A 27,591-nucleotide genomic window follows, 5' to 3' on the forward strand; every position below is an offset into this window, starting at 1 on the left:
CACCTGAGAGATGTAGCATATCAAGAAGCTGATTAAATAGCATGATCATCACACAGGTGCACCTGTGCTGGGGACAATAAAAGGCCACTCTAAAATGTGCAGTTTTGTCACACAACATTATGCCACAGATGTCTCAAGTTTTGAGGTAGTGTGCAATTGGCATGCTGATTGCTGGAATGAGCATCAGCGCTGTTGCCAGATAATTGAATGTTACTTTCTCTACCATAAGCCGCCTCCAACGTCGTTTTAGAGAATTTGGCAGTACATCCGACTGGCCTCACAACCAAAGACCACAAGTAACCACGCCAGCCCAGGACCGCCACATCCGCTTCTTCACGTGCGGGATCGCTGGTGAAACTGTGGGTTTGCACAACCGAATAATTTCTGCACAAACTGTCAGAAACAGTCTCAGGGAAAGCTCATCTGCGTGCTCGTCGTCCTCACCAGGGTCTTGACCTCACTGCAGTTCGGCGTCGTAACCGGCTTCAGTGAGAAAATGCTCACCTTCGATGGCCACTGGCACACTGGAGAAGTGTAATCTTCACGTATGAATCCGGTTTCAACTGTACCGGGCAGATGGCAGACAGCGTGTATGGCGTTGTTTGGGTGAGCGGATTGCTGATGTCAACGTTGTGAACAGAGTGCCCATTGTGGCGGTGGGGTTATGATATGGGCAGGCATAAGCTACGGACAATGTACACAATTGCATTTTATCGATGGCAATTTGACTGCATAGAGATACCGTGATGAGATCCTGAGGCCCATTGTCGTGCCATTCATACGACGCCATCATCTCAACTTTCAGCATGATAATGCACGCCTCATGTCGCAAGGATCTGTACACAATTCTTGAAGCTAAAAATGTCCCAGTTCTTCCATGGCCTGCATACTCACCAGACATGTCACTAATTGAGCATATTTGGGATGCTCTGGATCGACAGTGTGTTCCAGTTCCCGCCAGTATCCATCAACTTCGCACAGCCATTGAAGAGCAGTGGGACTGGTTTTCTGTATCTATTCCAGTCGTGAAATCCATAGATTAGGGCTTTATTTATTTATTTCAATTGACTGATTTCCTTACATGAACTGTAACTCAGTAAAATCTTGAAATTGTTGCGTTTATATTTTTGTTCAGTGTAGATAGCAATCCACAAGTGTGATAGTTTTCAGAGTGGGCTTTGCAGCCAATGTTGGTGGAATCTCTCTCTCTCTCTCTCTCTCTCTCTCTCTCTCTCTCTCTCTCTCTCTCTCTCTCTCTCTCTCTCTCTCTCTCTCTCTCTCTCTCTCTCTCTCTCTCTCTCTCTCTCTCTCTCACTCTCTCTCTCTCTCTCTCATCTCTCTCTCTCTCTCTCTCTCTCTCTCTCTCTCTCTCTCTCCTCTCTCTCTCTCTCTCTCTCTCTCTCTCTCTCTCTCTCTCTCATCTCTCTCTCTCTCCTCTCTCTCTCTCTCTCTCTCTCTCTCTCTCCTCTCTCTCTCTCTCTCTCTCTCTCTCCTCTCTCTCTCTCTCTCTCTCTCTCTCTCTCTCTCTCTCTCTCTCTCTCTCTCTCTCTCTCTCTCTCTCTCTCTCTCTCTCTCTCTCATGAAAGTCATCTCTTCCCTCTGATGTTGGCTTCAGCTGAAACAAGACAAGCCAGAAAAGAGTACATTAGTTTATTCACCATATGGTGTATGAATATATACTATGTACAGTATGTGCATAGTGTGTGTCATAATGTGTGTGTGTGTGTGTGTGACAGGAGGTTGGTGGCACCTTAATTGGGGAGGACGGGCTCGTGGTAAAGGCTGGAGCGGAATCCGTGGCATGGTATCAAATACATCAAACACATGGTTTCCATGTGTTTGATGGCATTCCATTTGCTCCGTTCTGCCCATTATTATGAGCCGTCCTCCCCTCAGGAGCCTCCTGTGGTGTGAATACTGGTGACACGGCTCTTACTGGTGTAGTCCTGGGGCTGCATGGGTTTAGAGATAACCTGTCTGAGGGCCTCCACCCACTCTCTCTGCTCCCTCTCCTGCTCACACATGAAGACAAACTGGCGGTCTGGCGTCTCCACTGTGATGCCACACCTCCACCTGTTGCCTCTGGTCCTTTTGGGAATGCACTTACTCACTGAGTAACCATTGGTCTCTGTGCCGATGAACACAACTCCCAGCTCCTCAGCATCCTGTAGTAGACAGACACACACACAACATGCTGATAGTGTAGAGATTAGGATTCGAGTCATACACACAGGTACACACACACACGTACACAGCGAATACACACACACACACACACCCTTTTGAGATGATGAGGAGGTGGATTCCTTTCTTACCAGCTGGCTTTTGAAGTAAAGGAGCTTCCTGTCTTGGGAGTCCAAGATGAACCATCTCTTTTTGAACGTCTCCTTTTGCTACCCAACAAATACACTTTATTGTCACTATGTTCATAATGCGATTACATTGTAACAACCAGGTCACTTTACGTTTCTTCTATCCAATGTCATTATTTAGTATGATAATCACAAAGTAACTACCTACCATAGGACCTGTCTTCTCCATGTATCCTTCTTTGAGGTAGTTTCTTGTAATTCTAGTCATCAACTGTCAGAATACACATAATGAAGAGGAATACAGAAGAAGCATTTATAAGTATCAGTTAATTTATTGCTAATTGCAATGGTAGTTGTTGATCGCTACGGTTGCTGAATATATCCTTAGGCACCCTCTCAAATCTGAAACTTGTAGAACTTCCTCTAATGCATTGGTTCATAAAAGTCTGTCTTCACATGGCATAACAACACCCTAAAGTTTCAAGTTTTATTAGTCGTATGTACAGGATACACATGGTATACACTGTCCAATGAAACGCTTACTTGCAGGTTCCTTCTGGACAATGCAACAACAATAAGAAATATGAACATATAAGAATATGAACATAAAGTAAACGGCTCAGTAGAATAGAATAGACATTTTAGCATAAGTATAATACAGGAATGCACAATTTATAGTACAATATTTACACCCTAAAGTGAATGGTCTACAGGGTACAATCAAAATACCAAATTCATGTGGGGGGACATTGGTAGCCTCTGATTTGATGGAAATAGAGATACTGTGCCAGTACAAACATGGTTGAAAAGAAGGGCATATACCAGAGAGAACTTTACTGAAATATAGTCTAATAAACACTTACTTCTTTATCACTTCCTGTGGGGTATGCTGTTTTCAGGTAGGCAAAGCGAGCAGCACGAATGGCATTGAACCAGTTGACAATCTCCTGAGCAGGGAAGACTAGTAAGCTTTACACACTGATATACAGCATAATCTGCTACAGGAGGATGCCATAAAAACGATCTCCTACTAACTGTGAATACAAGCGGAACGGCAAAGATCTCAGACAAAAGCACGAACAAAAGCTTGTTTTGCAAAGTTGTAAATATTTTTGCATTGCTTCTTGCTCACTTCCTCACGTATTGGATGAGGCCATGTGACGGCAAACGTCTTTCTCTTATCTCACCTGGTAGTACCGGGAGATCAGTTTGTGATTTAGCCAACTCCTCTGTAGTTTTCACTTTCATAACAAACATATGGCAAAGGAGTTGGATAAAACACACAGTGACAGATCGTTGATCACCAGGCTATACAAAAGCTACTCTTCTATAATGAAGAGAGAAATACAGAAAGAAATGCCTACCTCTCCACTCTCGTGGTAGACATAAAGGCTTCTGGTGTGGCTGTCTTCCTGGTAGGTCATCTGCAAACCATGGGCGTGACCAATCTTCTCAGGTTGAAAGGTCACATTCACGTCTTTGATGGAGATGAGCGCTTTGGGCCCTTTGGACGGCTGAGGGCGCAGAGTGATGATGCGTACAAGGCAAGCCCAGTGAAAACACAACAATGTGCCTTAAGACAGTCAACAGTTGGAGTATTTGTAAGCCTGACTTGAGATAAAACTGAACGTACGTCATAGTCAAATGATAAATGTTAAGATGAATCACAAGTGAACCCTTGTAAATATTAGCAGATCTATGGCACTGAACTCTTTTCACCTTTCAGTAGAGTCACACTTTCAAAGTATGTGACCATAAACAGTTTAGTAATGTAGCCCTGCAGCAAAGCTACCCAGCAAGTCAATGACCTCACACTTACATCCTCCTTGTTGTAGTAAGCCAGGGTGAATTCCTTCTCAGACAGAACAAACTTCCTTCTCTGAAACTGTCCCTTCTCCTTCCCCTTCTTCCACAACATCCCTTCATAGAAACCTGAAATGGACCCAATGAAATGTACTCTGTTACATTTCCGCAACTCATCAATACATGTGGGTATTGCTCTAAAGAAATGTGCCCTCTATCATGTCCCTGGGTGTGGTTTTCACTCAAGTAAACGATGCTCTGCCACAGAAGTGTCAGTGTGGCAAGAACAGGTTTTTCTTGTCATTCTATGATGAACAAACTACATTGACCCTGCAAAATGCCTCACTGTGGGCAATATTTATATTTCAATGTGTCATTTAGCAGGCGTTTCAATGTATGTCATTTAGCAGACACTTCAATGTATCAAATCAAATCAAATTGTATTTGTCACATGCGCTGAATACAACAGGTGTAGACCTTACCGTGAATGCTTACTTACAAGCCCTTAATCAACAATGCAGTTCAAGAAAGGCTTAAGAAAATATTTACTAAATAAACTAAGGAAAAAAAATAAAAAAAGTTACACAATAAAATAACAATAACGAGGCTATATATACAGGGGGTACCGGTACCGAGTCAATGTGTGGGGGTACAGGGTAGTCGAGGTAATTTGTACATGTAGGTAGAGGTAAAGTGACTATTCATACATAATAAACAGTGAGTAGCAGCAGTGTAAAAACAAATGGATCATTTAGCAGACGCTTTTATCAAACCCACTATCCTGGCGTTTCAAGAGCCATGCTCTTCCAACTGAGCTACAGAGGACCAAAATTAAAAGAATAGAATATATATAGAAATATAGAAGAAAAGGCAGAGGTTCTATGTGTTATAATATGTGTTATAAGTGTTATAATATGTCATATAATATAAGTCATTTGAACGTCCACAGACAAGCAGTAAAGCCAGTTCACCTGTCGTGTAGGCCAGTGGAGGATACTTTGTCTCGCCGGTAAATTCTGTCCTCTCATATTTAGCTCTTATCCACTGCTCCCTTAGGACACTAGGGGTAAAAGGGATGAGATGTTCTACAGTATAACAGGCTTATCGGATCATTGAGTCCAGAGTTTCTCCTGCATTGCTTTAGACAGGGTGCATAGAAACCCAAAGCATTGTCCATTGCATTTTTTTTTTTTAAACATTCATTGGGAGGGAGAGACAAAAATGTACTGACTGGTTAAATTATTTATAATTCCATTGTCAGAAGTACCACTTCTGTTTTGTTTTTTTAAACAATACAATCCTTTCCTTCCTCTTCCTACATTGCTGTGCAAAGTCAGCATCCTTCAACTTCTCTAAATGCTGCCATTCGTTTGTACCACCAGCCAGAGGATGATTTGAGGACAGACATTAAATTACAAAAACTAGTGCCCAATGTCAAGTACACTGTAGTGTCAGTGAAGTAGTGAAATGACCTGGGATGGCAACACTTACGCACAGTCTTCTTGCTGGGGCCGGTAGTAGAACGCTGGGACTGCTTTCTCATAGACGGCTCTGGCTGTGGCGTTTCCATTGGTTTTCATGAACTTCGTTCACAAACAAACACCCCAAAAGAAGAAAACAGAGAACACAAATATATTGTATTAATTAAGATTGCAAACCAAACCAGTATCAAAAGTGGTCCTCCAAGATGAGGACCAGGAGTGAAATTGTCATGTAGTGGTCACAAAACCTGGTCTTGAAGAGATATTGGTTGTGAAGGCTTTAATTCCACCCCAGCAAAAATTAATGATGATTTGTTGATGGATTGATCTGGTTAGTGTTGGGCTGGAATGAACACCTGAACACCCTGTAGATCTCCAGGACCATGGTTGGTGGTGACCACTGCTGTAAGAGATCCATTCAGTACCTCCACTAGCTCGTCATCCCAGAAGTCGAGCCGTATGGATTTGACGCGGCTGATGTTGGACAGGTTGCGGTGCACTCCAGAGCAGTTCAGACACACAAACACACCCAGCTTATAGGACGCCCAGTCAGGATCTATACAGTGTATGCAGAGGACGGGAGGATCACCAGAAAGAGACAAGACTCTCAAGATCACTCAAAGCTTATGGAAAAACAGAGATCAAAGAATGAATGACCATCTCTGTGTGGTGTCAATCAGCACTGAAAATCACTGATATCTATCAAAATGGTCAATGGTGATCAGGGCTGGTCCTGGCCATTCTGCCGCCCTAGGCAAGTTGAAAAGACGTCTAAAATACATATTTTCCAGACGTTGACGTTACGTTCAATTTAGTTTCTGAATGAAAGGTGAAAATACGTATTTTCCGGACATTGAAATCAGGTTCATTTTCGGTTCTGAATTAAAGTTGAAAATACGTAATTTATAGACGTCTATGTTTGGATCAAATCAAGGCCGGTCCAGACTGGACCAAATCTGAACCAAACATACTGTAGACGTCTATGTTTGGCCCAAATCAAGGCTTGTCCAGACCGGACCAAAAACCAACGTCCGTGGATGTGGAAATCAAGGCCGGTCTGGACTGCACCAAAAAAATGACTGTTGGTCCAAAAGATGTCGGTGCTTCCTGGGGTGTAGCCTACCCTGTCCGCCTGCAATGGAATTTTTGGCATGCCCATCCATGTGTTAGGCTCACTGTTTGTAAAACAGGCCGTTGCATTGACTTTATTAGTCCTGATTCCTGTGACTAATCAATTTGGCTATTTAAACTCGGAATATCAGCTACCCAACTTTATACTGAGCCTATTTGCAATGTGTTTACACCACAGGAGGTTGGTGGCACCTAATTGGGGAGGAAGGGCTTGTGGTAATGGCTGGAGCTGTCCTTTTTTTAGGATATTGTAATGAGCCTGTAAGGCCACCGAAATTCACATGTAGTTTGTTGACTAGCATAAACAGTCTAGGATGACGATTTCCCATAAAATAAACAAGTTGTAATTTATTTGGATGAACACAGTGCACCCCAGAACTAATCCGACGCACACAAGTGCCTCTCGAAAAACTCTCCCTCGGCATGCCCCAGCATCATCGTCACATACAGCAACTAATTTGCATAACATTGTGTGATAGGGTGAGAGACATTCGAATGTGTAAGCATATTTCTATGGCGTGTTCATAAATTAATTTAGGACTGGCAGAGTGCCCTCGTATATTCAGAGCGTTGTTAGATGGTCCGTTCGTGAATTCAGAGCGTTTCGCTTTCGGAGCGTTGAGAGCGCACACTGAACGCTCCGGCGGGGGAGTAGGGTTGATCCGAGCGTTCTGACCTCACAACCGCAGTCAGTAACACAAGCTAACTTGGCTAGCTAGCTACTTCCAGACACAAATGAGAGAATCAATCAATCAATCAATTTTATTTTATATAGCCCTTCTTACATCAGCTAATATCTCGAAGTGCTGTACAGAAACCCAGCCTAAAACCCCAAACAGCTAGTAATGCAGGTGTAGAAGCACGGTGGCTAGGAAAAACTCCCTAGAAAGGCGAAAACCTAGGAAGAAACCTAGAGAGGAACCAGGCTATGAGGGGTGGCCAGTCCTCTTCTGGCTGTGCCGGGTGGAGATTATAACAGAACCATGCCAAGATGTTCAAAAATGTTCATAAGTGACAAGCATGGTCAAATAATAATCAGGAATAAATCTCAGTTGGCTTTTCATAGCCGATCATTAAGAGTTGAAAACAGCAGGTCTGGGACAGGTAGGGGTTCCATAACCGCAGAGAACACCTCACTCTGACCATTTTACTCGTACTAGCAGAACTGGTTAGGCTGTTTTCATGTTATCTAGAACGTTGGTGACTGTAACTGTGCTGCTGGCAACAATTTAATAACTTTTTTTTTGCCGACGTTTACTGACACCGGTCATATTCAACGGGTGTTGCGCGTTCGTAAATTCATGTTATTCTGCGCTCTGGCACAAGACGAGAGTGCTCTGAAATGGGAGTAGATAGCCAGAGTGAATTTATGAACGCACCCAATATATTGTTCGTTAACATGTCAGCACATTTTTTATTTGATTGGGCGCCATTTAGGTTAGGCTATTTGATCGGAGAAACCTGCACGATGTCTCATTACATTGTCATACATTTCATCTCCAGCCTGTAGGCTACAGAAAATGCCACATCCTATTTCTACCATATAGGCTACTATATCTGCTACATGATTTATGATAGAACGTTTTTTTTGACGGAACGTTGGTGGAGCATGGCAGCGATATGTCTCTCCAACAGCACTGTGAGAGATTTATTATTTTTATAATTTATGGGATGACTAACTTAGAAAGAATGCATTCTTGACTGGGCTAATGTAGGTTGTGTCACCTGGCAGGCTGTGATTGATGTGAAGAGCTGTTTTGGGGGGTAAGATGAGATAGGGATTTGTGTCTCCAGATACTGGAATATACTGGTTCTTTGTGATCTGTGAACCTTCCTTGGACGTAGGAATGGTGTCTAAGGGAGCTGGCTCTTCTCACTATGACAGGTTGTTATGATATGGATTTATGCCTGGCAACAGGGGTGCATCAACGGATTGGCTGAGTAAGTCTAAACCACGCTCAAGTCTTTACTCTGATTGGCCAGCAGAGAGGTGGGAAACTCTCTCTGTCAGAGTATTTGAGCAAGAACCTAGAACAATGGATTAGTTCTCTGAAGTGCCCTGCGAGGTATTTCAAAGAGCCCGTATATACGAAACATCATATTTACCATTGAAGGTTTTCGCATTAATTAAAATAACTAGTATATCTTAGAAGTCGTGTTGACCTCTTTTGTTCCTAATACCAGATTTGAATTGACGCAACTTTGACAGCACCCTGGAGAGGCGCGCTGGGAATGGACAAGCTAAATATGTTTGCGCCCCTGCCTTTAACAAAGTGGCCACTACTTATCACAGGGCGGCATCAGCGCTCACCTAAAAAGCCCATATGCCACTGTTTGAGAGAAATTGTCATTGTTTTTGGACAGAATTATGTGAGGTTGTTGGAGGTTGGTCAGTTTTGCTCAGAAAATGCCGCCCTCTTCAAACTGCCGCCATAGGCGGTCGCCTAATCCTGCCTAATGAGCGGGCAGGCTTTGTAGGTAGAAGTTGTTATTGTTGTGTAACGTGCTTTGAAAGTAGGGAGAATGCAATATCTAGATGACACACACAAACATTTACCCTACACATGATTATTTAACACACCACACACATACAGAACATGGGTTTATTTAATTCATGTGAACAAACAGTACACTCATTGGCAACTTCATCCATAACTCATATCCTGAATTGACTAGGATTTAAATGGAACTACATTGTCACTCACCCGGCGCGCCACAGTCTGCGCATTGATTGTTGTCTGGCAGTTTCCCCAATTCCAGCAATATTGTTTTGTTTCGATCCTTGTTTGCCATTATTTTGCGAATATAAATCTGTATCGAAATGAGTGGTGTAATTATCCGTTTACATAACGAAATACAAATGGTGACGTTTCTGTGAGTTTGGACGAAAACTGGAACTTCTGTACCAGTACGGTATGTAGGATCATTACTTGTGCCTGTGAACGTAAAATGCATGTGATTTTTCTTTTGTAACCGCCCACTACTGATAGGCAACCTCTTCAGAAATGAACACATGACGCGTGTGGTTTTGTTTAATACGCCGCGTCTGCGGCTTTTTACAAGTGTCATTTTTTATTTCCAAGCTTTATTACATTAATTTACCGAAAGAAATAAGCAATACAAAAATATTTCATTAATCATTTCTGTTACATTAGATTGATCACAACAATCTAACCCGACTTGATTCATATTTATATTTCAAAAATACATCCTACCCAATGATTTATATATACACACTGACAGGGCGCGGTTTTGAAGCAACTGCGCCTCCACTGTTATACTTTTTTGTGGGGAAGCTATAAAAATGCATTTACAAATGTTTACATTAGTTTTTGCCAGGTTTATTCTATTAGACACCTTAATACATACTTTTAAATGTATATTATGTAAGCTAAATATAAATGAAAAAATATATAAAAACAGTTTGCTTAAAGTATAACTTTTAGAAAGTACTAATGTTTCGGTCCCCACTACAACAACAAAAATACTTTAAAACATTTAATTTAGTCCATGAAACATTTAAATAAAATACTGTAGAATTCCATTCATTCCTATGGAGGACTGCTTTTCTGAAGTGCCAATATAGCCGACTGGTGGCTTCAAAGCCTCTCATTGGCCAATACAAAGCATCAGCAATCCAGGGTTTATATACATCACTGATCCTACCCTGCAATTAGATACAAACCTTTATTCACTCAAATAATGAAGCCATTGTGATTCATGAGAGAATAACACTTAGGACTGGTAAAGTGGGTGGGCTTTATATTATATGAACAGTAAAAAAAAAAAAGAAGTCATACTTAAAAGAGTGCTTGAACAGGATTGTGTTAATATTGTGTAGTTTGACAACAAAAGCAACATTAAACAAAACCACACGCGTCATGTGTTCATTTCTGAAGAGGTTGCCTATTCAGTAGTGGGCGGTTACAAAAGAAAAATCACATGCATTTTACGTTCACAGGCACAAGTAATGATCCTACATACCGTACTGGTACAGAAGTTCCAGTTTTCGTCCAAACTCACAGAAACGTCACCATTTGTATTTCGTTATGTAAACGGATAATTACACCACTCATTTCGATACAGATTTATATTCGCAACAAAAGCAACACACCCTTTTAAACTGACAATTTCTACAAGTGTATTTCTACAAGTATGTTATTCAAATCTTACAAATGATCTCTCAACATAGAACCTTCAAATGTATTAGTTAATGAAACGCTTTGCCAAATGCAAAGCAGAATACAAAAACATTAGGCAGATCTCCGTAAAAGCCACAACTATAAAAACGTACTGATACACATTTACACTAAAACACACCTGTTTTTATATTACTGTACAAATGCATATTGAACAGGCGAATAGAGTTACAGCACTCTTCGAAGGGATCCATGATGAACCTCACTCCAGATCCAAAGAGGGAATTGATCCGCAGATTTCTGGTCATTGACTTTAGTAGCAATCGAGGGGTCGTATTCATTAGGGCACACCGTAGCAAAAAGCTTTGCCTTTCTAATTCGACAAGCTCAGATTGTCAGTCCCTCCTTGTGTCAGTTTGATTTATTCCATTCGGTACCTAATGAATATGACCCAAGTTAGGATCACATCAACCCTGCTAATGATTGCTTTCATACTGTCATCAAGCCTCAAATTGGCAGACTAAATGTCCTTAAACCCCCTATTTGAGAAACACCAGTGCACTTCTCTCTAGTTCATGGGAAGTTCTCTGCTAGGTATTGTAGAGTGTTCTTGGAAAGGCCGAGGTGAATGGCATCCAGGTAGTGGAGGAACCTAAAGTGGGGGGAGAAAGAAATGTTCAAACTTAAGTCAAATCATTTAGATAAGTGACAGGCATACTGTAGCACATTCCTAGATGGCCTTTTTAGTGCAGCACACAGGGATAATATAATATATTACTAACTAAGTCACTCTGGATAAGAGCATCTGCTAAATGACTACAACGTAATGTAAATGTGTATATATTTATCCTATACACATACACTACCGGTCAACATTTTAGAACACCTACTCATTCAAGGGTTTTCCTTTATTTTTTAAAAACTATTTTCTTCATTGTGTAAGAGCTATTTTACCAAGAAGGAGAGTGATGAGTGCTGCATCAGATGACCTGGCCCCCACAATCCCCCGACCTCAACCAAATTGAGATGGTTTGGGATGAGTCGGACCACAGAGTGAAGGAAAAGCAGCCAACAAGTGCTCAGCATATGTGAGAACTCCTTCAAGACTGTTGGAAAAGCATTCCAGGTGAAGCTGGTTCAGAGAATGTCAAGGGTGTGCAAAGCTGTCATCAAGGCAAAGGGTGGCTATTTGAAGAATCTCAAATATAACATATATTTTGATTTGTTTAACACTTTTTTGGTTACTACATGATTCCATGTGTTATTTCATAGTTTTGATGTCTTCGCTATTATTCTACAATGTAGAAAATAGTAAAAATAAAGAAAAACCCTTGAATGAGTAGGTGTTCTAAAACTTTTGACCGGTAGTATAACCTCAACCCCAGACTTTTATAGACACGAGCTACAGAGAAAGATATGCTGTGGGTGATTAGTAATGCACTAACCCATATCCTGTCCATAGACTAACAGACCCTCCTCTACCCATCCCCACCCTCAGCTTAAACTACATACAAGAGGTGCAACCGGGTAGAATAGCAAACCCAAAGCACACAACCTTTCTTGTTGAGACTACATCTGTCCATCTACAGTTGAAGTCGGAAGTTTACAAACACTTAGGTTGGAGTCATTAAAACTCGTTTTTCAACCACTCCACAAATTTCTTGTTAACAAACTATAGTTTTGGCAAGTCGGTTAGGACATCTAATTTGTGCATGACAAGTAATTTTCCCAACAATTGTTTACAGACAGACTATTTCACTTATAATTCACTGTATCACAATTCCAGTGGGTCAGAAGTTTACATACACTAAGTTGACTGTGCCTTTAAACAGCTTGGAAAATTTCAGAAAATTATGTAATGGCTTTAGAAGCTTCTGATAGGCTAATTGACATCATTTGAGTCAATTGGAGGTGTACCTGTGGATGTATTTCAAGGCCTACCTTCAAACTAAGTGCCTCTTTGCTTGACATCATGGGAAAATCAAAAGAAATCAGCCAAGACCTCAGAAAAAAAAGTCTGGTTCATCCTTGCAAGTAATTTCCAAACGCCTGAAGGCACCACGTTCATCTGTACAAACAATAGTACGCAAGTATAAACACCATGGGACCACGCAGCTGTCATACTGCTCAGGAAGGAGACGCGTTCTGTCTCCTAGAGATGAACGTACTTTGGTGAGAAAAGTGCAAATCAATCCCAGAACAACAGCAAAGGACCTTGTGAAGATGCTGAAACCGGTACTAAAGTATCTATATCCACAGTAAAACGAGTCCTATATCGACATAACCTGAAAGGACACTCAGCAAGGAAGAAGCCACTGCTCCAAAACCGCCATAAAAAAGCCAGACTACGGTTTGCAACTGCACATGGGGACAAAGATCGTACTTTTTGGAGAAATGTCTGATTAAACAAAAATAGAACTGTTTGGCCATAATGACCATCGTTATGTTTGGAGGAAAAAGGCGGCGGTTTGCAAGCCGAAGAACACCATCCCAACCGTGAAGCACGGAGGTGGCAGCATCATGCTGTGGGGGTGCTTTGCTGCAGGAGGGACTGGTGCACTACACAAAATAGATGGCATCATCAGGAAGGAAAATTATGTGGATATATTGAAGCAACATCTCAAGACATCAGTCAGGAAGTTAAAGCTTGGTCGCAAATGGGTCTTCCAAATGGACAATGACCCCAAGCATACTTCCAAAGTTGTGGCAAAATGGCTTAAGGACAACAAAGTCAAGGTATTGGAGTGGCCATCACAAAGCCCTGACCTCAATCCTATAGAACATTTGTGGGCAGAACTGAAAAAGCGTGTATGAGCAAGGAGGCCTACAAACCTGACTCAGTTACACCAGCTCTGTCAGGAGGAATGGGCCAAAATTCACCCAACTTATTGTGGGAAACTTGTGGAAAGCTACCTGAAATGTTTGACCCAAGTTAAACAATTTAAAGGCAATGCTACCAAATACTAATTGAGTGTATGTAAACTTCTGACCCACCGGGAATGTGATGAAAGAAATAAAAGCTGAAATAAATCATTCTCTTTACTATTATTCTGACATTTCACATTCTTAAAATAAAGTGGTGATCCTAACTTTTTACTAGGATTAAATGTCAGGAATTGTGAAAACTGAGTTAAAATGTATTTGGCTAAGGTGTATGTAAACTTCCAACTTCAACTGTATCATCCATCTCAAACGAAATTATTACAGTATTGTGTCAAGGTATCTGGATAAATTATTTTGAAGTGTGTGACTGCAGTTAGTTCTCAGGCATCTAGATCTAATGAGCATGAAGATAAGTGACCTCACTGACCTGTGGGTTTCTATGGAAGAAATAAACAACTAGATTCAAATAACTACTGTCAGTCTGAAACATACCTCAGACCCACAGCCTAGGGTATGATAGAGAAGTGAGGATGGAAACGTGCATCAAGGGCAGCAGGTAGCCTAGTGGTTAGGAGCGTTGGGCCAGTGACCAAAAGGTAGCTGGTTCAAATCCCCGAGCTGACTAGGTGAAAAATCTGTCGATGTGCTCTTGAGCAAGGCACTTAACCAATTGCTCCAGGGTATCCTTTTACGCTGCTGCTACTCTGTTAATTATTTATGCATAGTCACTTTAACTCTAACCACATGTACATATTACTTCAACTACCTCAACTAGCCGGTGCCCCCGCACATTGACTCTGCACCGGTACCCCCATGTATATATAGCCTCCCTACTGTTATTTTATTTTACTTCTGCTCTTTTTTTCTCAACACTTTTTTTGTTGTTGTTTTATTTTTACTTTTTTGTTAAAAATAAATGCACTGTTGGTTAAGGGCTGTAAGTAAGCATTTCACTGTAATGTCTGCACCTGTTGTATTCGGCGCATGTGGCCAATAAAATTTGATTTGATTTGATCGTCAATAATGGCTGATCCATGGCTCCGACCCCACTCTCCGAGGGGTGTCTCAGGGGTGGGATATACAAATATCCAATTCACACATGCTTTTACATGTGTTTATTAGGACAAATGTAAGCACCCACTTCATTATTATTATTAAAACTTTGACATGTCATTTGAAAAAGAGACCGCTTTCCTATTCCATCATTTTAAGAGTGTGAGAGCAAGACATAACCGTGTGAAGGCTTAACTCAAATACCATATATTTCCTCTGTCCAGCACTATCAAAATGTAATATACTCGTACATTATGCCTGACTAATAATATACACAGTGTACAAAACATTAGGAACACCTGCTCTTTCCATGACATAGACTGACTAGGTGAATCCAGGTGGAAGCTTTGATCCCTTATTGATGTCACCTGTTAAATCCACTTAAAATCAGTGTAAATGAATGGGGGGAGAAAGGTTAAAGAAGGATTTGTAAGCCTTGAGACATGGATTGTGTATGTGTGCCATTCAGAGGGTGAATGGGCAAGACAAAAAATGTAAGTGCCTTTGAACGGGGTATGGTAGTAGAGGTTTGTGTGAAGAACTGCAACGCTGCTGGGTTTTTTACGCGCAACAGTTTCCCGTGTGTATCAAGAATGGTCCACAACCCAATGGACACCCAGCCAACTAGACAACTGTGGGAGTCCATGCCCCACGACGAACTGAGGCTGTTCTGAGGGCAAAAGGGGGTGCAACTCAATATTAGCAAGGTGTTCCTAATGTTTTGTACACTCTGTATATATCAAGGATTTTAATAGTATTGGTTAGGCCGTCTTGTACACATTCACAGCTAAAAGCTGAATAACAGTATACAGACAAAAAAAAATAGCATTAAAGTCTCTAGATATCAATCTATACTGAATGGAGAGCAGCTAAGTCTCTAGATATCAATCTATACTGAATGGAGAGCAGCTAAGTCTCTAGATATCAATCTATACTGAATGGAGAGCAGCTAAGTCTCTAGATATCAATCTATACTGAATGGAGAGCAGCTAAGTCTCTAGATATCAATCTATACTGAATGGAGAGCAGCTAAGTCTCTAGATATCAATCTATACTGAATGGAGAGCAGCTAAGTCTCTAGATATCAATATATACTGAATGGAGAGCAGCTAAGTCTCTAAATATCAATCTATACTGAATGGAGAGCAGCTAAGTCTCTAGATATCAATCTATACTGAATGGAGAGCAGCTAAGTCTCTAGATATCAATCTATACTGAATGGAGAGCAGCTAAGTATCTAGATATCAATATATACTGAATGGAGAGCAGCTAAGTCTCTAGATATCAATCTATACTGAATGGAGAGCAGCTAAGTATCTAGATATCAATATATACTGAATGGAGAGCAGCTAAGTCTCTAAATATCAATCTATACTGAATGAGACTAGAGACTTGGCGTGGACCAGAGCTGGGTGTCCCCCTAAAACCCTGTTTAACTCTAATCCCGACTTCCACATCCATAACCTTTAACCTCTATTTAACCTTACCCCTGACCTCTGCACCTATAACCCCTGACCTCTCACCTGCGTTTAACCTTGCCCTGCTCCTTGAGCGTCTCTGATCGGCAGATGGTCCGTAGGAAGGGAAGGAAGTCCAGGGCTGCAGCAGGTCTGTTACCCAGCGTCCCTGCCACTCGGCTGGGTAGAATGTCCATCACCTCCCTCCTCCTCTGGAGAACTCTGGAGGAACAACAACAGCAAACAGGTTAGGTTAGATTCCTTAAAAGCACTTTGTGACAACTTCTGATGTAAAAAGGGCTTAATACATAAATGTGATCGATTGATTATTCAATATCTACCAAATTAATCTTTTCTTTGAGGAGATGTTGAATACTACAATTATACTCACCGATCAAATAATTAATTAATACATGAATACAATATTTTACATACCATAAATTCATAATTCTTTTCATAGTAAGTAATACCCTGCCAACTGATCATTATAAGCCATACAGTGAAGGACAAACAGACAAGAAGACTCACTTTGGTGCACAGGGGCTGTCCTGCGTGAGTCTGAAGCCCTGTCTGTGCGGGGCCACAGGGAGTGTGAGCTCGTTCACAGCCTCCTTCCCCAGTTCCCCCTCTAGACCTTGGGCTTTACCCCACGCCTCCTCTACCCCGGCCCTGCACCTCTGGAAGCTCAGAGCCTCCACAGCAGCCTGGATCTCCCCCGCTCTCTCCCCTTCCACCCAGCACCCTCCATCGCACTCCTCCCTGGGCTCGTCCGTCATCCCGTCTTTAGTCTCGGCTCTGGCTCTCAGGCCGAACGTCCTGTGTGTGTGTTTGGCGCCACCTACAGGTGAGGTGTGGAGGGGCAGGGAGGAGTCCAGGAGGGACATGTGGTCGAGGAACTCTGCCAGGGAGTCCAGGCAGCGGGACACAGGCTCATTCTTCATCCTCTGCTCCGGGGTGACCGGCACCCTCCTCATCCTCACCGGGGCAGGGGCCTTCTCCTTTACCTCTTCCTCTCTAGCCTTCACAGATTCTTGTTCAACCTTGTTGCTGGTAGAATCGTCCTGACCGTACTCCCTTTCCGACTGGGAGGCCGTCCGTGTCTGAGGGGCGTTGGGAGGGGGTTTAGAGCGGAGGGAGAGGAAGGCGTCGTCTGAATCCGAGTCTGAGTGAAAGGGGTCCAGGTCCTCTCGGGTACCCAGCTGCTGCTTCTTCTTCTTCTTCATTCTAGAGGACACCTTCACCGGGCTCCCGTCTATCTCCGACCCCTCTGCCACCTGCTGGAGCCTGGGGTGGGGCAGTGGATCAACCTCAGTCTGAGGTGGTAGTGGTGGATCAATCTCTGGCTTTATACTATTCATACTAGCGGCTACTTCCTGTGGATCAGCGCTGGGCTCTTCCTGTGTCCGGTTGCTCACTTCCTGTGGCCGCCTGTGGGTTGTGACAGTGAGGTGTGTGGTGGGTAAGGGAAGCAGGGCCTCCATGTTGGAGTAGAGCAGGTCTATTCCTCTTCTCTTGCTGGTGGTCAGCAGTTCCCAGCAACCTGGTGCCACTGTGGACTGGCTCTGAGAAGACAGATTGTGGTTATGCTTCAATACTTCCATACTAACTTATAGATAACAAAGTGACTCTGAGAAGGTGCTTTGACATAGGGATTCTAATTATGAGAGATCATACCACAAGAGACCGGTCAAAACATGCAAAAAGGATATTGAGTGTCCTCTTAAGACAACAAGGAGGAAAGAGATGGACTTTTGACAACCAACCTTGAACAGATCCTGCATGTCCCTCTCTGGCTCCATGTTTAGCAGCCCCAGCATGCTCTCTGTGCAGCCTGTGTCACAGGGGGGCAGGGGACCTAATGGGGTCTCCCCCTCACTCACCAAAGACCCCCCTGCTGTCTCCTCAGTCTTTGGCTTGAGTTCTGTCGCTGAATATGCAACATAAAAAACAACATTTATCACTATGAGTAACAATTCAGTATTAATAGGCAGCGTTGTTTATACAGTTATTTAGTGAACACAACTATGTCCTCACCTGTGGGGGCTGAGTCTGGGAGGGGACGGGGTAGCTTCCACCCCCCTGCGGAGCAGCTCCAGAACTGGAGGTGAAGAAGGCTCTGGCGGATGTCACAGCCGTTCAGGTGGAGCAGAGAGGAGACGTCATGGGCGTCCGTACGCATGTTCTCAGCCAGGCACAGCAGCTGCAGGTAGCTCCCCACATTGACCTGTATAGGGGAAAGAGAGGTGTTACAACCACACATACTCGTGCACCTGTATGAAGGAGCTACACACCAACATACACAAATGGCCCTAAAGGACCATAAGAGTTTCCTAGTATAAATTAACATTCTTCCTGTGCAACTAGAAAGCATGCTTAAAATAATACACCTTCAACGTTACTCTGTCGAGTACACAAATAAATAAAAATCCAGCTAAAACAATCGGAATAGGTTTGTAGTTCAATGGCTTTCTTACCACTGAGGGTGTTTTGAAATGGATCTCCTCAAAGTAGCCATCAAACATGGTACTGAAGGTGGGATCTAGAAGAGAGAAAAAGGTTCAACTCACAGTGCATGTCACCTTCTGTCTGTGCTATTCATGTCACATACAGTGTACAAACATACAACCATGAACCATAACTTAATCTTCCACCATGAAATATGGATTGCTCCCTCACTCACCACTGGTGGTGAGGATCACCGGTCTCTTGGTGGTGGTCATAAACGTTTTGATGGCAGCCAGGAACCCAGAGTCGTCGTCGAAGACGACATCCACCTCCTCAAAGAGAATGAGTGACGTGGCTGTCTTCTTGCTCTGCTCTTCACTGGAGGAGGAATCCTTGGTGATGGCTGCTGCTGCAGGCCCGTTCTGAGGCTCTTTAGTCTTACTGGAACTCTCCTTGGCTTTACTGGTCTTCTTAGGAACAGCTGTAAGGAGGGGGGAGGAGAAGTGAATAACACCTATATTTAGTTCTGACTTACTATGTATGCGGACTAGACTGGGGTTTATCCAATATAGTAACTGAAGAGAATAAAGCTTCCCTGCTGTGTTTAATTTAGGGACCTAAACGGTTTAACACCTGACTGACAGAAACCTAAAGCTAGGGAGGAGGAAGGACAAGGAATTCATTCTAACCTGTTGGTTGCTTCTTGTCTTGGCTGGCACTGGCAGGTTCCTTGTTGGTGGGACCAGGTCGGCCCATTTTGAAGAAGTTGGCCAGGGAGGTGGGGGCCAGGCCTCCCCTCTTGGCCCCACGGGGGGACTGGGGGGGCTTCCTGGGGGAGGACCCCACCCGTCGAGGAGAGTTCACCTTCCCTGGGAGATGGAGAGCAGAATCATCACCTGTCAACCTGGATCTTTAGGAATCCTACTGTATACACTATGGGTCACATATAACACATCATAACTCAAGAAACTGACGGCAGGTAGCATAGCGGTTAAGACGGTTGGGCCAGTAACTGAAAGGTCGCTGGTTTGAATCCCGAGCCGACTAGGTGAACAATCTGTCGATGTGCCCTTGAGCAAGGAATTAAATTCGAATTGCTCCTGCCCTAATTGCTCCTGTAAGTCGCTCTGGATAAGAGCGTCTGCTAAATGACTAAAATGTAAGTGTAAAATGAAACTGGCATGTAACCTGAAATTTCCATGGAAGATACCATAGATTTAGGCCAACGGGAGATGGTGCTCAGGTGTGTTACTCGTTTATCTCTTATAGATTTTATCAGTGTCAAACTATCTACTTTCTATCAAAGTAGTCCTAAGAGATTATCTTGGGCTACAAGAAGAAAGGCAAACTTCTTCTAAACTTACGTGGTGAGGATCCAGGCCTGGCAGTGGAGCTGCTGCTGCTGAAGTAGCACGGTTTGTGGGCGTTGACCCCCTGGATGTCCACCTGGTGGGACTGGGTGGCCTCCTTCAGCTGGGACAGGATCTGACGGCCGCTCCGCTGGGACGACGCGTTCACCTCAAACACCTGGAGAAGGGTGACAGGTTAGACTTTCTGCCTTCTAAGTAGCATACAGTACATAGCTAATATATTACACAGACAGTTAAGACAGAGATGTTAAAAGATTTGAGGGCACCCAGCAGCATCCCACTGCTGGCTTGCCTCTGAAGCTAAGCAGGGTTGGTCTTGGTCGGTCCCTGGATGGAAGACCAGATGCTGCTGGAAGTGGTGTTGGAGAGCCAGTAGGAAGCACTCTTTCCTCTGGTCTAAATATCCCAATTTCCCAGGGTGCAGTCTTTCGGATGGGACGTTAAACAGGTTTCCTGACTCTGTGGTCACTAAAGATCCCATGGCACTTATCGTAAGAGTATAGGCGTTAACCCCGGTGTCTTGGCTAAATTCCCAATCTAGCCCTCATACCATCATGGCCACCTAATCATCCCCAGCTTCCAATTGGCTCATTCATCCCCTCTCCTCCCCCCTGTAACTATTCCCCAGGTCATTGCAGTAAATTAGAATGTGTTCTCAGTCAACTTACTTGGTAAAATAAGGTACAAATATAAAAAGTAACCTAACATTTATTGAACCTTTTTCAAATCAAATTGTATTTGTCACATGCTTCGTAAACAACAGGTGTAGACTAACAGTGAAATGCCCTTCCCAACAATGCAGAGAGAAAAATAGAAAAATAATAGCAAGACAATAACACAAGGAATAAATACACAATGAGTAATGATAACTTGGCTGTATACACAGGGTACCAGTACCCAGCCGATGTGCAAGGATACAAGCAATGTTCCCTCAAATTTTTTTAGTCACTGAGCAAATTTCAGGTCTACTGATCGCAAACTTGAACGTTGTGAAAATGCTGTGCAACTTCCGCCGCGCATTTACTGTCAACACTGAGGTTGTACCTGCTTTAAGTTAGTTTTAACAGTGGTGAAGTAGGCTGTGGCTATTTGATCATAATGTAGACCTACCATAAAAAACAATGGAAGAAAATGCATTCCATAACATTTTAACATGGAAATACAGTAGCTTGCGAAAGTATTCACCCCCCTTGTAATCTTTCCTATTTTGTTGCCTTACAACCTGCAATTAAAATTGATTTTTTGGGGGGGGTTTGTATCATTTGATTTACACAACATGCCTACCACTTTGAAGATGCAACATCTTTTTTATTGTGAAACAAATAAGAAATAAGACAAAAAAACAGAAAACTTGAGCGTGCATAACTATTCACCCCCCCAAAGTCAATACTTTTTAGAGCCACCTTATGCAGCAATTACAGCTGCAAGTCTCTTGGGGTATGTCTCTATAAGCTTGGCACATCTAGCCACTGGGTCCTTTGGCCATTCTTCAAGGCAAAACTGCTCCAGCTCCTTCAAGTTGGATGGGTTCCGCTGGTGTACAGCAATCTTTAAGTCATACCACAGATTCTCAATTGGATTGAGGTCTGGGCTTTGACTAGGCCATTCCAAGACATTTAAATATGTTTCCCCTTAAACCACTTGAGTGTTGCTTTAGCAGTGTGCTTAGGGTCATTGTCCTGCTGGAAGGTGAACCTCCGTCCCAGTCTCAAATCTCTGGAAGACTGAAACAGGTTTCCCTCAAGAATTTCCCTGTATTTAGCACCATCCATCATTCCTTCAATTCTGACCCGTTTCCCAGTCCCTGACGATGAAAAACATCCCCACAGCATGATGCTCGAGGTGATGAGAGGTGTTGGGTTTGCGCCAGACATAGCGTTTTTCTTGATGGCCAAAAAGCTCAATTTTAGTCTCATCTGACCAGAGTACCTTCTTCCAAATGTTTGGGGGGTCTCCCACATGCCTTTTGGCGAACACCAAACGTGTTTGCTTATTTTTTTCTTTAAGCAATGGCTTTTTTCTGGCCACTCTTCTGTAAAGCACAGCTCTGTGGAGTGTACGGCTTAAAGGGGTCCTATGGACAGATACTCCAATCTCCGCTGTGGAGCTTTGCAGGTCCTTCAGGGTTATCTTTGGTCTCTTTGTTGCCTCTGATTAATGCCCTCCTTGCCTGGTCTGTGAGTTTTGGTGGGCGGCCCTCTCTTGGCAGGTTTGTTGTGGTGCCATATTCTTTCCATTTTTTAATAATGGATTTCAAATGGTGCTCCGTGGGATGATTTTATAACCCAACCCTGATCTGTACTTCTCCACAACTTTGTCCCTGACCTGTTTGGAGAGCTCCTTGGTCTTTATGGTGCCGCTTGCTTGGTGGTGCCCCTTGCTTAGTGGTGTTGCAGACTCTGGGGCCTTTCAGAACAGGTGTAAATATACTGAGATCATGTGACAGATCATGTGACACTTAGATTGCACACAGGTGGACTTTATTTAAATAATTATGAGACTTAAGGTAATTGGTTGCACCAGATCTTATTTAGGGGCTTCATAGCAAAGGGGGTGAATACATACAGTGAGGGAAAAAAGTATTTGATCCCCTGCTGATTTTGTACGTTTGCCCACTGACAAAGACATGATCAGTCTATAATTTTAAATGGTAGGTTTATTTGAACAGTGAGATACAGAATAACAACAAAAAAATCCAGAAAAACCCATGTCAAAAATGTTATTAATTGATTTGCATTTTAATGAGGGAAATAAGTATTTGACCCCTCTGCAAAACATGACTTAGTACTTGGTGGCAAAACCCTTGTTGGCAATCACAGAGGTCAGACGTTTCTTGTAGTTGGCCACCAGGTTTGCACACATCTCAGGAGGGATTTTGTTCCACTCCTCTTTGCAGATCTTCTCCAAGTCATTAAGGTTTCGAGGCTGACGTTTGGAAACTCGAACCTTCAGCTCCCTCCATAGATTTTCTATGGGATTAAGGTCTGGAGACTGGCTAGGCCACTCCACGACCTTAATGTGCTTCTTCTTGAGCCACTCCTTTGTTGCCTTGGCCGTGTGTTTTGGGTCATTGTCATGCTGGAATACCCATCCACGACCCATTTTCAATGCCCTGCCTGAGGGAAGGAGTTTTTCACCCAAGATTTGACGGTACATGGCCCCGTCCATCGTCCCTTTGATGCGGTGAAGTTGTCCTGTCCCCTTAGCAGAAAAACACCCACAAAGCATAATGTTTCCACCTCCATGTTTGACGGTGGGGATGGTGTTCTTGGGGTCATAGGCAGCATTCCTCCTCCTCCAAACACGGCGAGTTGAGTTGATGCCAAAGAGCTCCATTTCGGTCTCATCTGACCACAACACTTTCACCCAGTTCTCCTCTGAATCATTCAGATGTTCATTGGCAAACTTCAGACGGGCCTGTATATGTGCTTTCTTGAGCAGGGGGACCTTGCGTGCGCTGCAGGATTTCAGTCCTTCACGGCGTAGTGTGTTACCAATTGTTTTCTTGGTGACTATGGTCCCAGCAGCCTTGAGATCATTGACAAGATCCTCCCGTGTAGTTCTGGGCTGATTCCTCACCGTTCTCATGATCATTGCAACTCCACGAGGTGAGATCTTGCATGGAGCCCCAGGCCGAGGGAGATTGACAGTTATTTTGTGTTTCTTCCATTTGCGAATAATCGCACCAACTGTTGACACCTTCTCACCAAGCTGCTTGGCGATGGTCTTGTAGCCCATTCCAGCCTTGTCCCTGATATCCTTGGAGAGCTCTTTGGTCTTGGTCATGGGGGAGAGTTTGGAATCTGATTGATTGATTGCTTCTGTGGACAGGTGTCTTTTATACAGGTAACAAGCTGAGATTAGGAGCACTCCCTTTAAGAGTGTGCTCCTAATCTCAGCTCGTTACCTGTATAAAAGACACCTGGGAGCCAGAAATCTTTCTGATTGAGAGGGGGTCAAATACTTATTTCCAGCATTAAAATGCAAATCAATTAATAACACTTTTTAACATGCGTTTTTCTGGATATTTTTGTTGTTATTCTGTCTCTCACTGTTCAAATAAACCTACCATTAAAATTATAGACTGATCATTTCTTTGTCAGTGGGCAAACATACAAAATCAGAAGGGGATCAAATACTATTTTCCCACAGTGGGGAGAACAAGTATTTGATACACTGACGATTTTGCAGGTTTTCCTACTTACAAAGCATGTAGAGGTCTGTAATTTGTATCATAGGTACACTTCAACTGTGAGAGACGGAATCTAAAACAAAAATCCAGAAAATCACATTGTATGATTTTTAAGTAATTCATTTGCATTTTATTGCATGACATAAGTATTTGATCACCTACCAACCAGTAAGAATTCCGGCTCTCACAGACCTGTTAGTTTTTCTTTAAGAAGCCCTCCTGTTCTCCACTCATTACCTGTATTAACTGCACCTGTTTGAACTCGTTACCTGTATAAAAGACACCTGTCCACACACTCAATCAAACAGACTCCAACCTCTCCACAATGGCCAAGACCAGAGAGCTGTGTAAGGACATCAGGGATAAAATTGTAGACCTGCACAAGGCTGGGATGGGCTACAGGACAATAGGCAAGCAGCTTGGTGAGAAGGCAACAACTGTTGGCGCAATTATTAGAAAATGGAAGAAGTTCAAGATGACGGTCAATCACCCTCGGTCTGGGGCTCCATGCAAGATCTCACCTCATGGGGCATCAATGATCATGAGGAAGGTGAGGGATCAGCCCAGAACTACACGGCAGGACCTGGTCAATGACCTGAAGAGAGCTGGGACCACAGTCTCAAAGAAAACCATTAGTAACACACTACGCCGTCATGGATTAAAATCCTGCAGCGCACGCAAGGTCCCCCTGCTCAAGCCAGCGCATGTCCAGGCCCGTCTGAAGTTTGCCAATGACCATCTGGATGATCCAGAGGAGGAATGGGAGAAAGTCATGTGGTCTGATGAGACAAAAATAGAGCTTTTTGGTCTAAACTCCACTCGCCGTGTTTGGAGGAAGAAGAAGGATGAGTACAACACCAAGAACACCATCCCAACCGTGAAGCATGGAGGTGGAAACATCATTCTTTGGGGATGCTTTTCTGCAAAGGGGACAGGACGACTGCACCGTATTGAGGGGAGGATGGATGGGGCCATGTATCGCGAGATCTTGGCCAACAACCTCCTTCCCTCAGTAAGAGCATTGAAGATGGGTTGTGGCTGGGTCTTCCAGCATGACAACGACCCGAAACACACAGCCAGGGCAACTAAGGAGTGGCACCGTAAGAAGCATCTCAAGGTCCTGGAGTGGCCTAGCCAGTCTCCAGACCTGAACCCAATAGAAAATCTTTGGAGGGAGCTGAAAGTCCGTATTGCCCAGCGACAGCCCCGAAATCCGAAGGATCTGGAGAAGGTCTGTATGGAGGAGTGGGCCAAAATCCCTGCTGCAGTGTGTGCAAACCTGGTCAAGACCTACAGGAAACGTATGATCTCTAATTGCAAACAAAGGTTTCTGTACCAAATATTAAGTTCTGCTTTTCTGATGTATCAAATACTTATGTCATGCAATAAAATGCAAATGAATTACTTAAAAATCATACAATGTGATTTTCTGGATTTTTGTTTTAGATTCCGTCTCTCACAGTTGAAGTGTACCTATGATAAAAATTACAGACCTCTACATGCTTTGTAAGTAGGAAAACCTGCAAAATCGGCAGTGTATCAAATACTTGTTCTCCCCACTGTATGTATGTATGTATGTATGTATGTATGTATGTATGTATATATATATATATATATATATATATATATATATATATATATATATATATATATATATATATATATATATATATATATATATATATATATTAGGGGTGTAACGATCCATCTACTACATCGATGTATCGATTTATATTCCTATGATCCAACTACATCGATCTGTGCTCGGCGAGTTGGCCTTTTGGACAACATATATCGATCTAACATCGTTTTAAAATGTAATAAATCGATTGTATCGATACTAGGAAATAACCCATTGGATTTAAGCACGTCAGACTTTATATGGATGTTTTTTCTTAGCACTTTTAATGATAAAGGCTTTAAACATTACTCGATTCAGTCTGCCTATCTGTGACGTCATCGCGCCAGCAGCAGCGCAAAGGCGCCAAGACAACAAAACATAGAATGATGGACGACAGAGGAGAAGCCGACGAGCGAGAAATTATCAAGCCACCATTGCGGTCCTTACAAGAAACAGGAATCTAGGAAACTTCACCTGCACTGTCCAGTATCCAGGTATTTATTTCAGTCACACTGGTTGAATTTTTGGCTAAAAGGTTACTGAATCGATTTCAAGTCACTGAATCGTTTCGGATCGTATCGTTCTAAATGAACCAATATCGTCCTTGAATCGTATCGACAACCACGAATCGTGATACAAATCGAATCGTTGTTAAAACGAATCGTTACACCCCTAATATATATATATATTAGGGCTGTCAAATGATTAAAATTTTTAATCAAATTAATCAGAATTTTCAGTGGATTAATCATGATTAATCACTATTTGCAATTACACCTGAATCCTAACCATTTTTTTTTCTGAAATGCATACCAAAAGATAAATAACAGGACACAGATACATAATTTTCATATTATGTCTGTTTATTAACACAGCCAAATAATGGTGTTTTAAATCAAGCTGAAACATACTACACACCATAATATTTGTCTTTGGCTGTGGCTCTTGACGGTGGCTTATAGAATGAGTCTTGAGACGCCACTTGCAAAACATCAAGGAAACCTGAGTCTTCTACAATGCTAATGGGTCTACAATCCTTTGCAATCCATTTTGCTATTGTGTTGGTCAAATTATCTGAGGTTGATTTTGTTAATTGCCTGCAAACATTCAGCGTGGTCTGGCGCAAACCACTTGCTGAATCTGACGGCCCAGCAAACGCATGTTTGGCGTTGACATGGTACTTCAAGCTTGAACAGCTCCGGTGAAATTGAAACTCCTTCTTACAAATCTTGCAAATAACCTTGTACTTGTTAACTGTACCATCATCATTCTTTTTATATTTGAATCCGTCAATAGGCCCACTTTGCTCACCTTGCTCCATCTCGCCTCTAGCTCCCAACCACTTTCCTGACCTGAATAATTTGTCACACTGCGCATGCGTGAAATGCGTTAAAAAAATTGACGTAATTAACAGCAAACAACTAATTAACGTCGTTAACGCGCTATTTTTGACAGCCCTAGTAAAAACATGATAAAATCAGCTAAAGCATAAAAGGTTGGTGATCACTGTGTTAGGCAAGTGGAGTAAAGAGTGAACAGACCTTAAAGCCGAGTTCCTGGGCGCAGGCGTAGACGGCAGCGGTCTTGCCCACCCCCGTGGGACCAGTGATCAGCAGGGTGTTACACATAAAGTCTTCCCCCTCCTGAGAGTCCCCGTCTTCAGTGTCCCATGAGTCTGTGTGGCCAAGAGGGGAACATCAGGCT

The 27,591-nt window shown here is 42.9% G+C and overlaps 2 protein-coding genes across 7 annotated transcripts in view; both read right to left on the bottom strand.

Annotated features, from left to right (window-relative positions):
- Nucleotides 1–1,527: 1,527 nt before the first annotated feature.
- Nucleotides 1,528–9,665, bottom strand: adap2 (ArfGAP with dual PH domains 2). 6 transcript variants are annotated; one of them, XM_084145051.1, is made up of 12 exons: nucleotides 9,433–9,665; nucleotides 6,022–6,152; nucleotides 5,607–5,698; nucleotides 5,087–5,175; nucleotides 4,132–4,244; nucleotides 3,677–3,826; nucleotides 3,176–3,259; nucleotides 2,521–2,583; nucleotides 2,316–2,393; nucleotides 2,112–2,165; nucleotides 1,937–2,012; nucleotides 1,528–1,615 (listed from the first exon to the last, which is right to left on the bottom strand). In XM_084145051.1, the coding sequence occupies exons 1-12, from the start codon at nucleotides 9,518–9,520 to the stop codon at nucleotides 1,587–1,589; spliced, it is 1,047 nt and encodes a 348-aa protein (XP_084001177.1). In that variant the 5' UTR covers nucleotides 9,521–9,665; the 3' UTR covers nucleotides 1,528–1,586. The 6 variants fall into 6 exon arrangements, with proteins under 6 accessions (XP_084001177.1, XP_084001179.1, XP_084001176.1 ...); XM_084145052.1 differs by having other exon boundaries at nucleotides 1,531–1,615; nucleotides 2,108–2,165; XM_084145053.1 differs by lacking the exon at nucleotides 1,937–2,012 and having other exon boundaries at nucleotides 2,108–2,165.
- Nucleotides 9,666–9,856: 191 nt separating this feature from the next.
- LOC311103806 (ATPase family AAA domain-containing protein 5-like) overlaps nucleotides 9,857–27,591 on the bottom strand; it is a 30,220-nt gene continuing 12,485 nt past the window's right edge. The window contains exons 13-22 of the mRNA XM_084145454.1: nucleotides 27,429–27,562; nucleotides 20,069–20,231; nucleotides 19,394–19,573; nucleotides 18,940–19,185; nucleotides 18,734–18,798; nucleotides 18,294–18,483; nucleotides 18,023–18,186; nucleotides 16,788–17,821; nucleotides 16,326–16,481; nucleotides 9,857–11,518 (exon numbers count right to left, since the gene is read on the bottom strand). Of these exons, the coding sequence (XP_084001580.1) occupies nucleotides 11,440–11,518; nucleotides 16,326–16,481; nucleotides 16,788–17,821; nucleotides 18,023–18,186; nucleotides 18,294–18,483; nucleotides 18,734–18,798; nucleotides 18,940–19,185; nucleotides 19,394–19,573; nucleotides 20,069–20,231; nucleotides 27,429–27,562 (2,411 nt within the window). The 3' untranslated portion in view covers nucleotides 9,857–11,439. The remainder of the gene's footprint in view (nucleotides 11,519–16,325; nucleotides 16,482–16,787; nucleotides 17,822–18,022; nucleotides 18,187–18,293; nucleotides 18,484–18,733; nucleotides 18,799–18,939; nucleotides 19,186–19,393; nucleotides 19,574–20,068; nucleotides 20,232–27,428; nucleotides 27,563–27,591) is intronic.

The sequence above is a fragment of the Coregonus lavaretus genome (assembly GCF_964263955.1).
Source record: "Coregonus lavaretus genome assembly, chromosome: 28".
Classification (NCBI taxonomy): domain Eukaryota; kingdom Metazoa; phylum Chordata; class Actinopteri; order Salmoniformes; family Salmonidae; genus Coregonus; species Coregonus lavaretus.

Bases quoted from the DNA above. Each gene is read 5' to 3' on its own strand.
- adap2 (XM_084145048.1), bottom strand. From the start codon at position 9,520: ATGGCAAACAAGGATCGAAACAAAACAATATTGCTGGAATTGGGGAAA. The intron at 5,699-6,021 runs GTACTGAATGGA...TTGTGAACGAAG, and splicing joins GGGATGACGAGCTAGTGGAG to TTCATGAAAACCAATGGAAA. The intron at 2,584-3,175 runs GTAAGTGTTTAT...GTATTCTGACAG, and splicing joins CCACAGGAAGTGATAAAGAA to TTGATGACTAGAATTACAAG.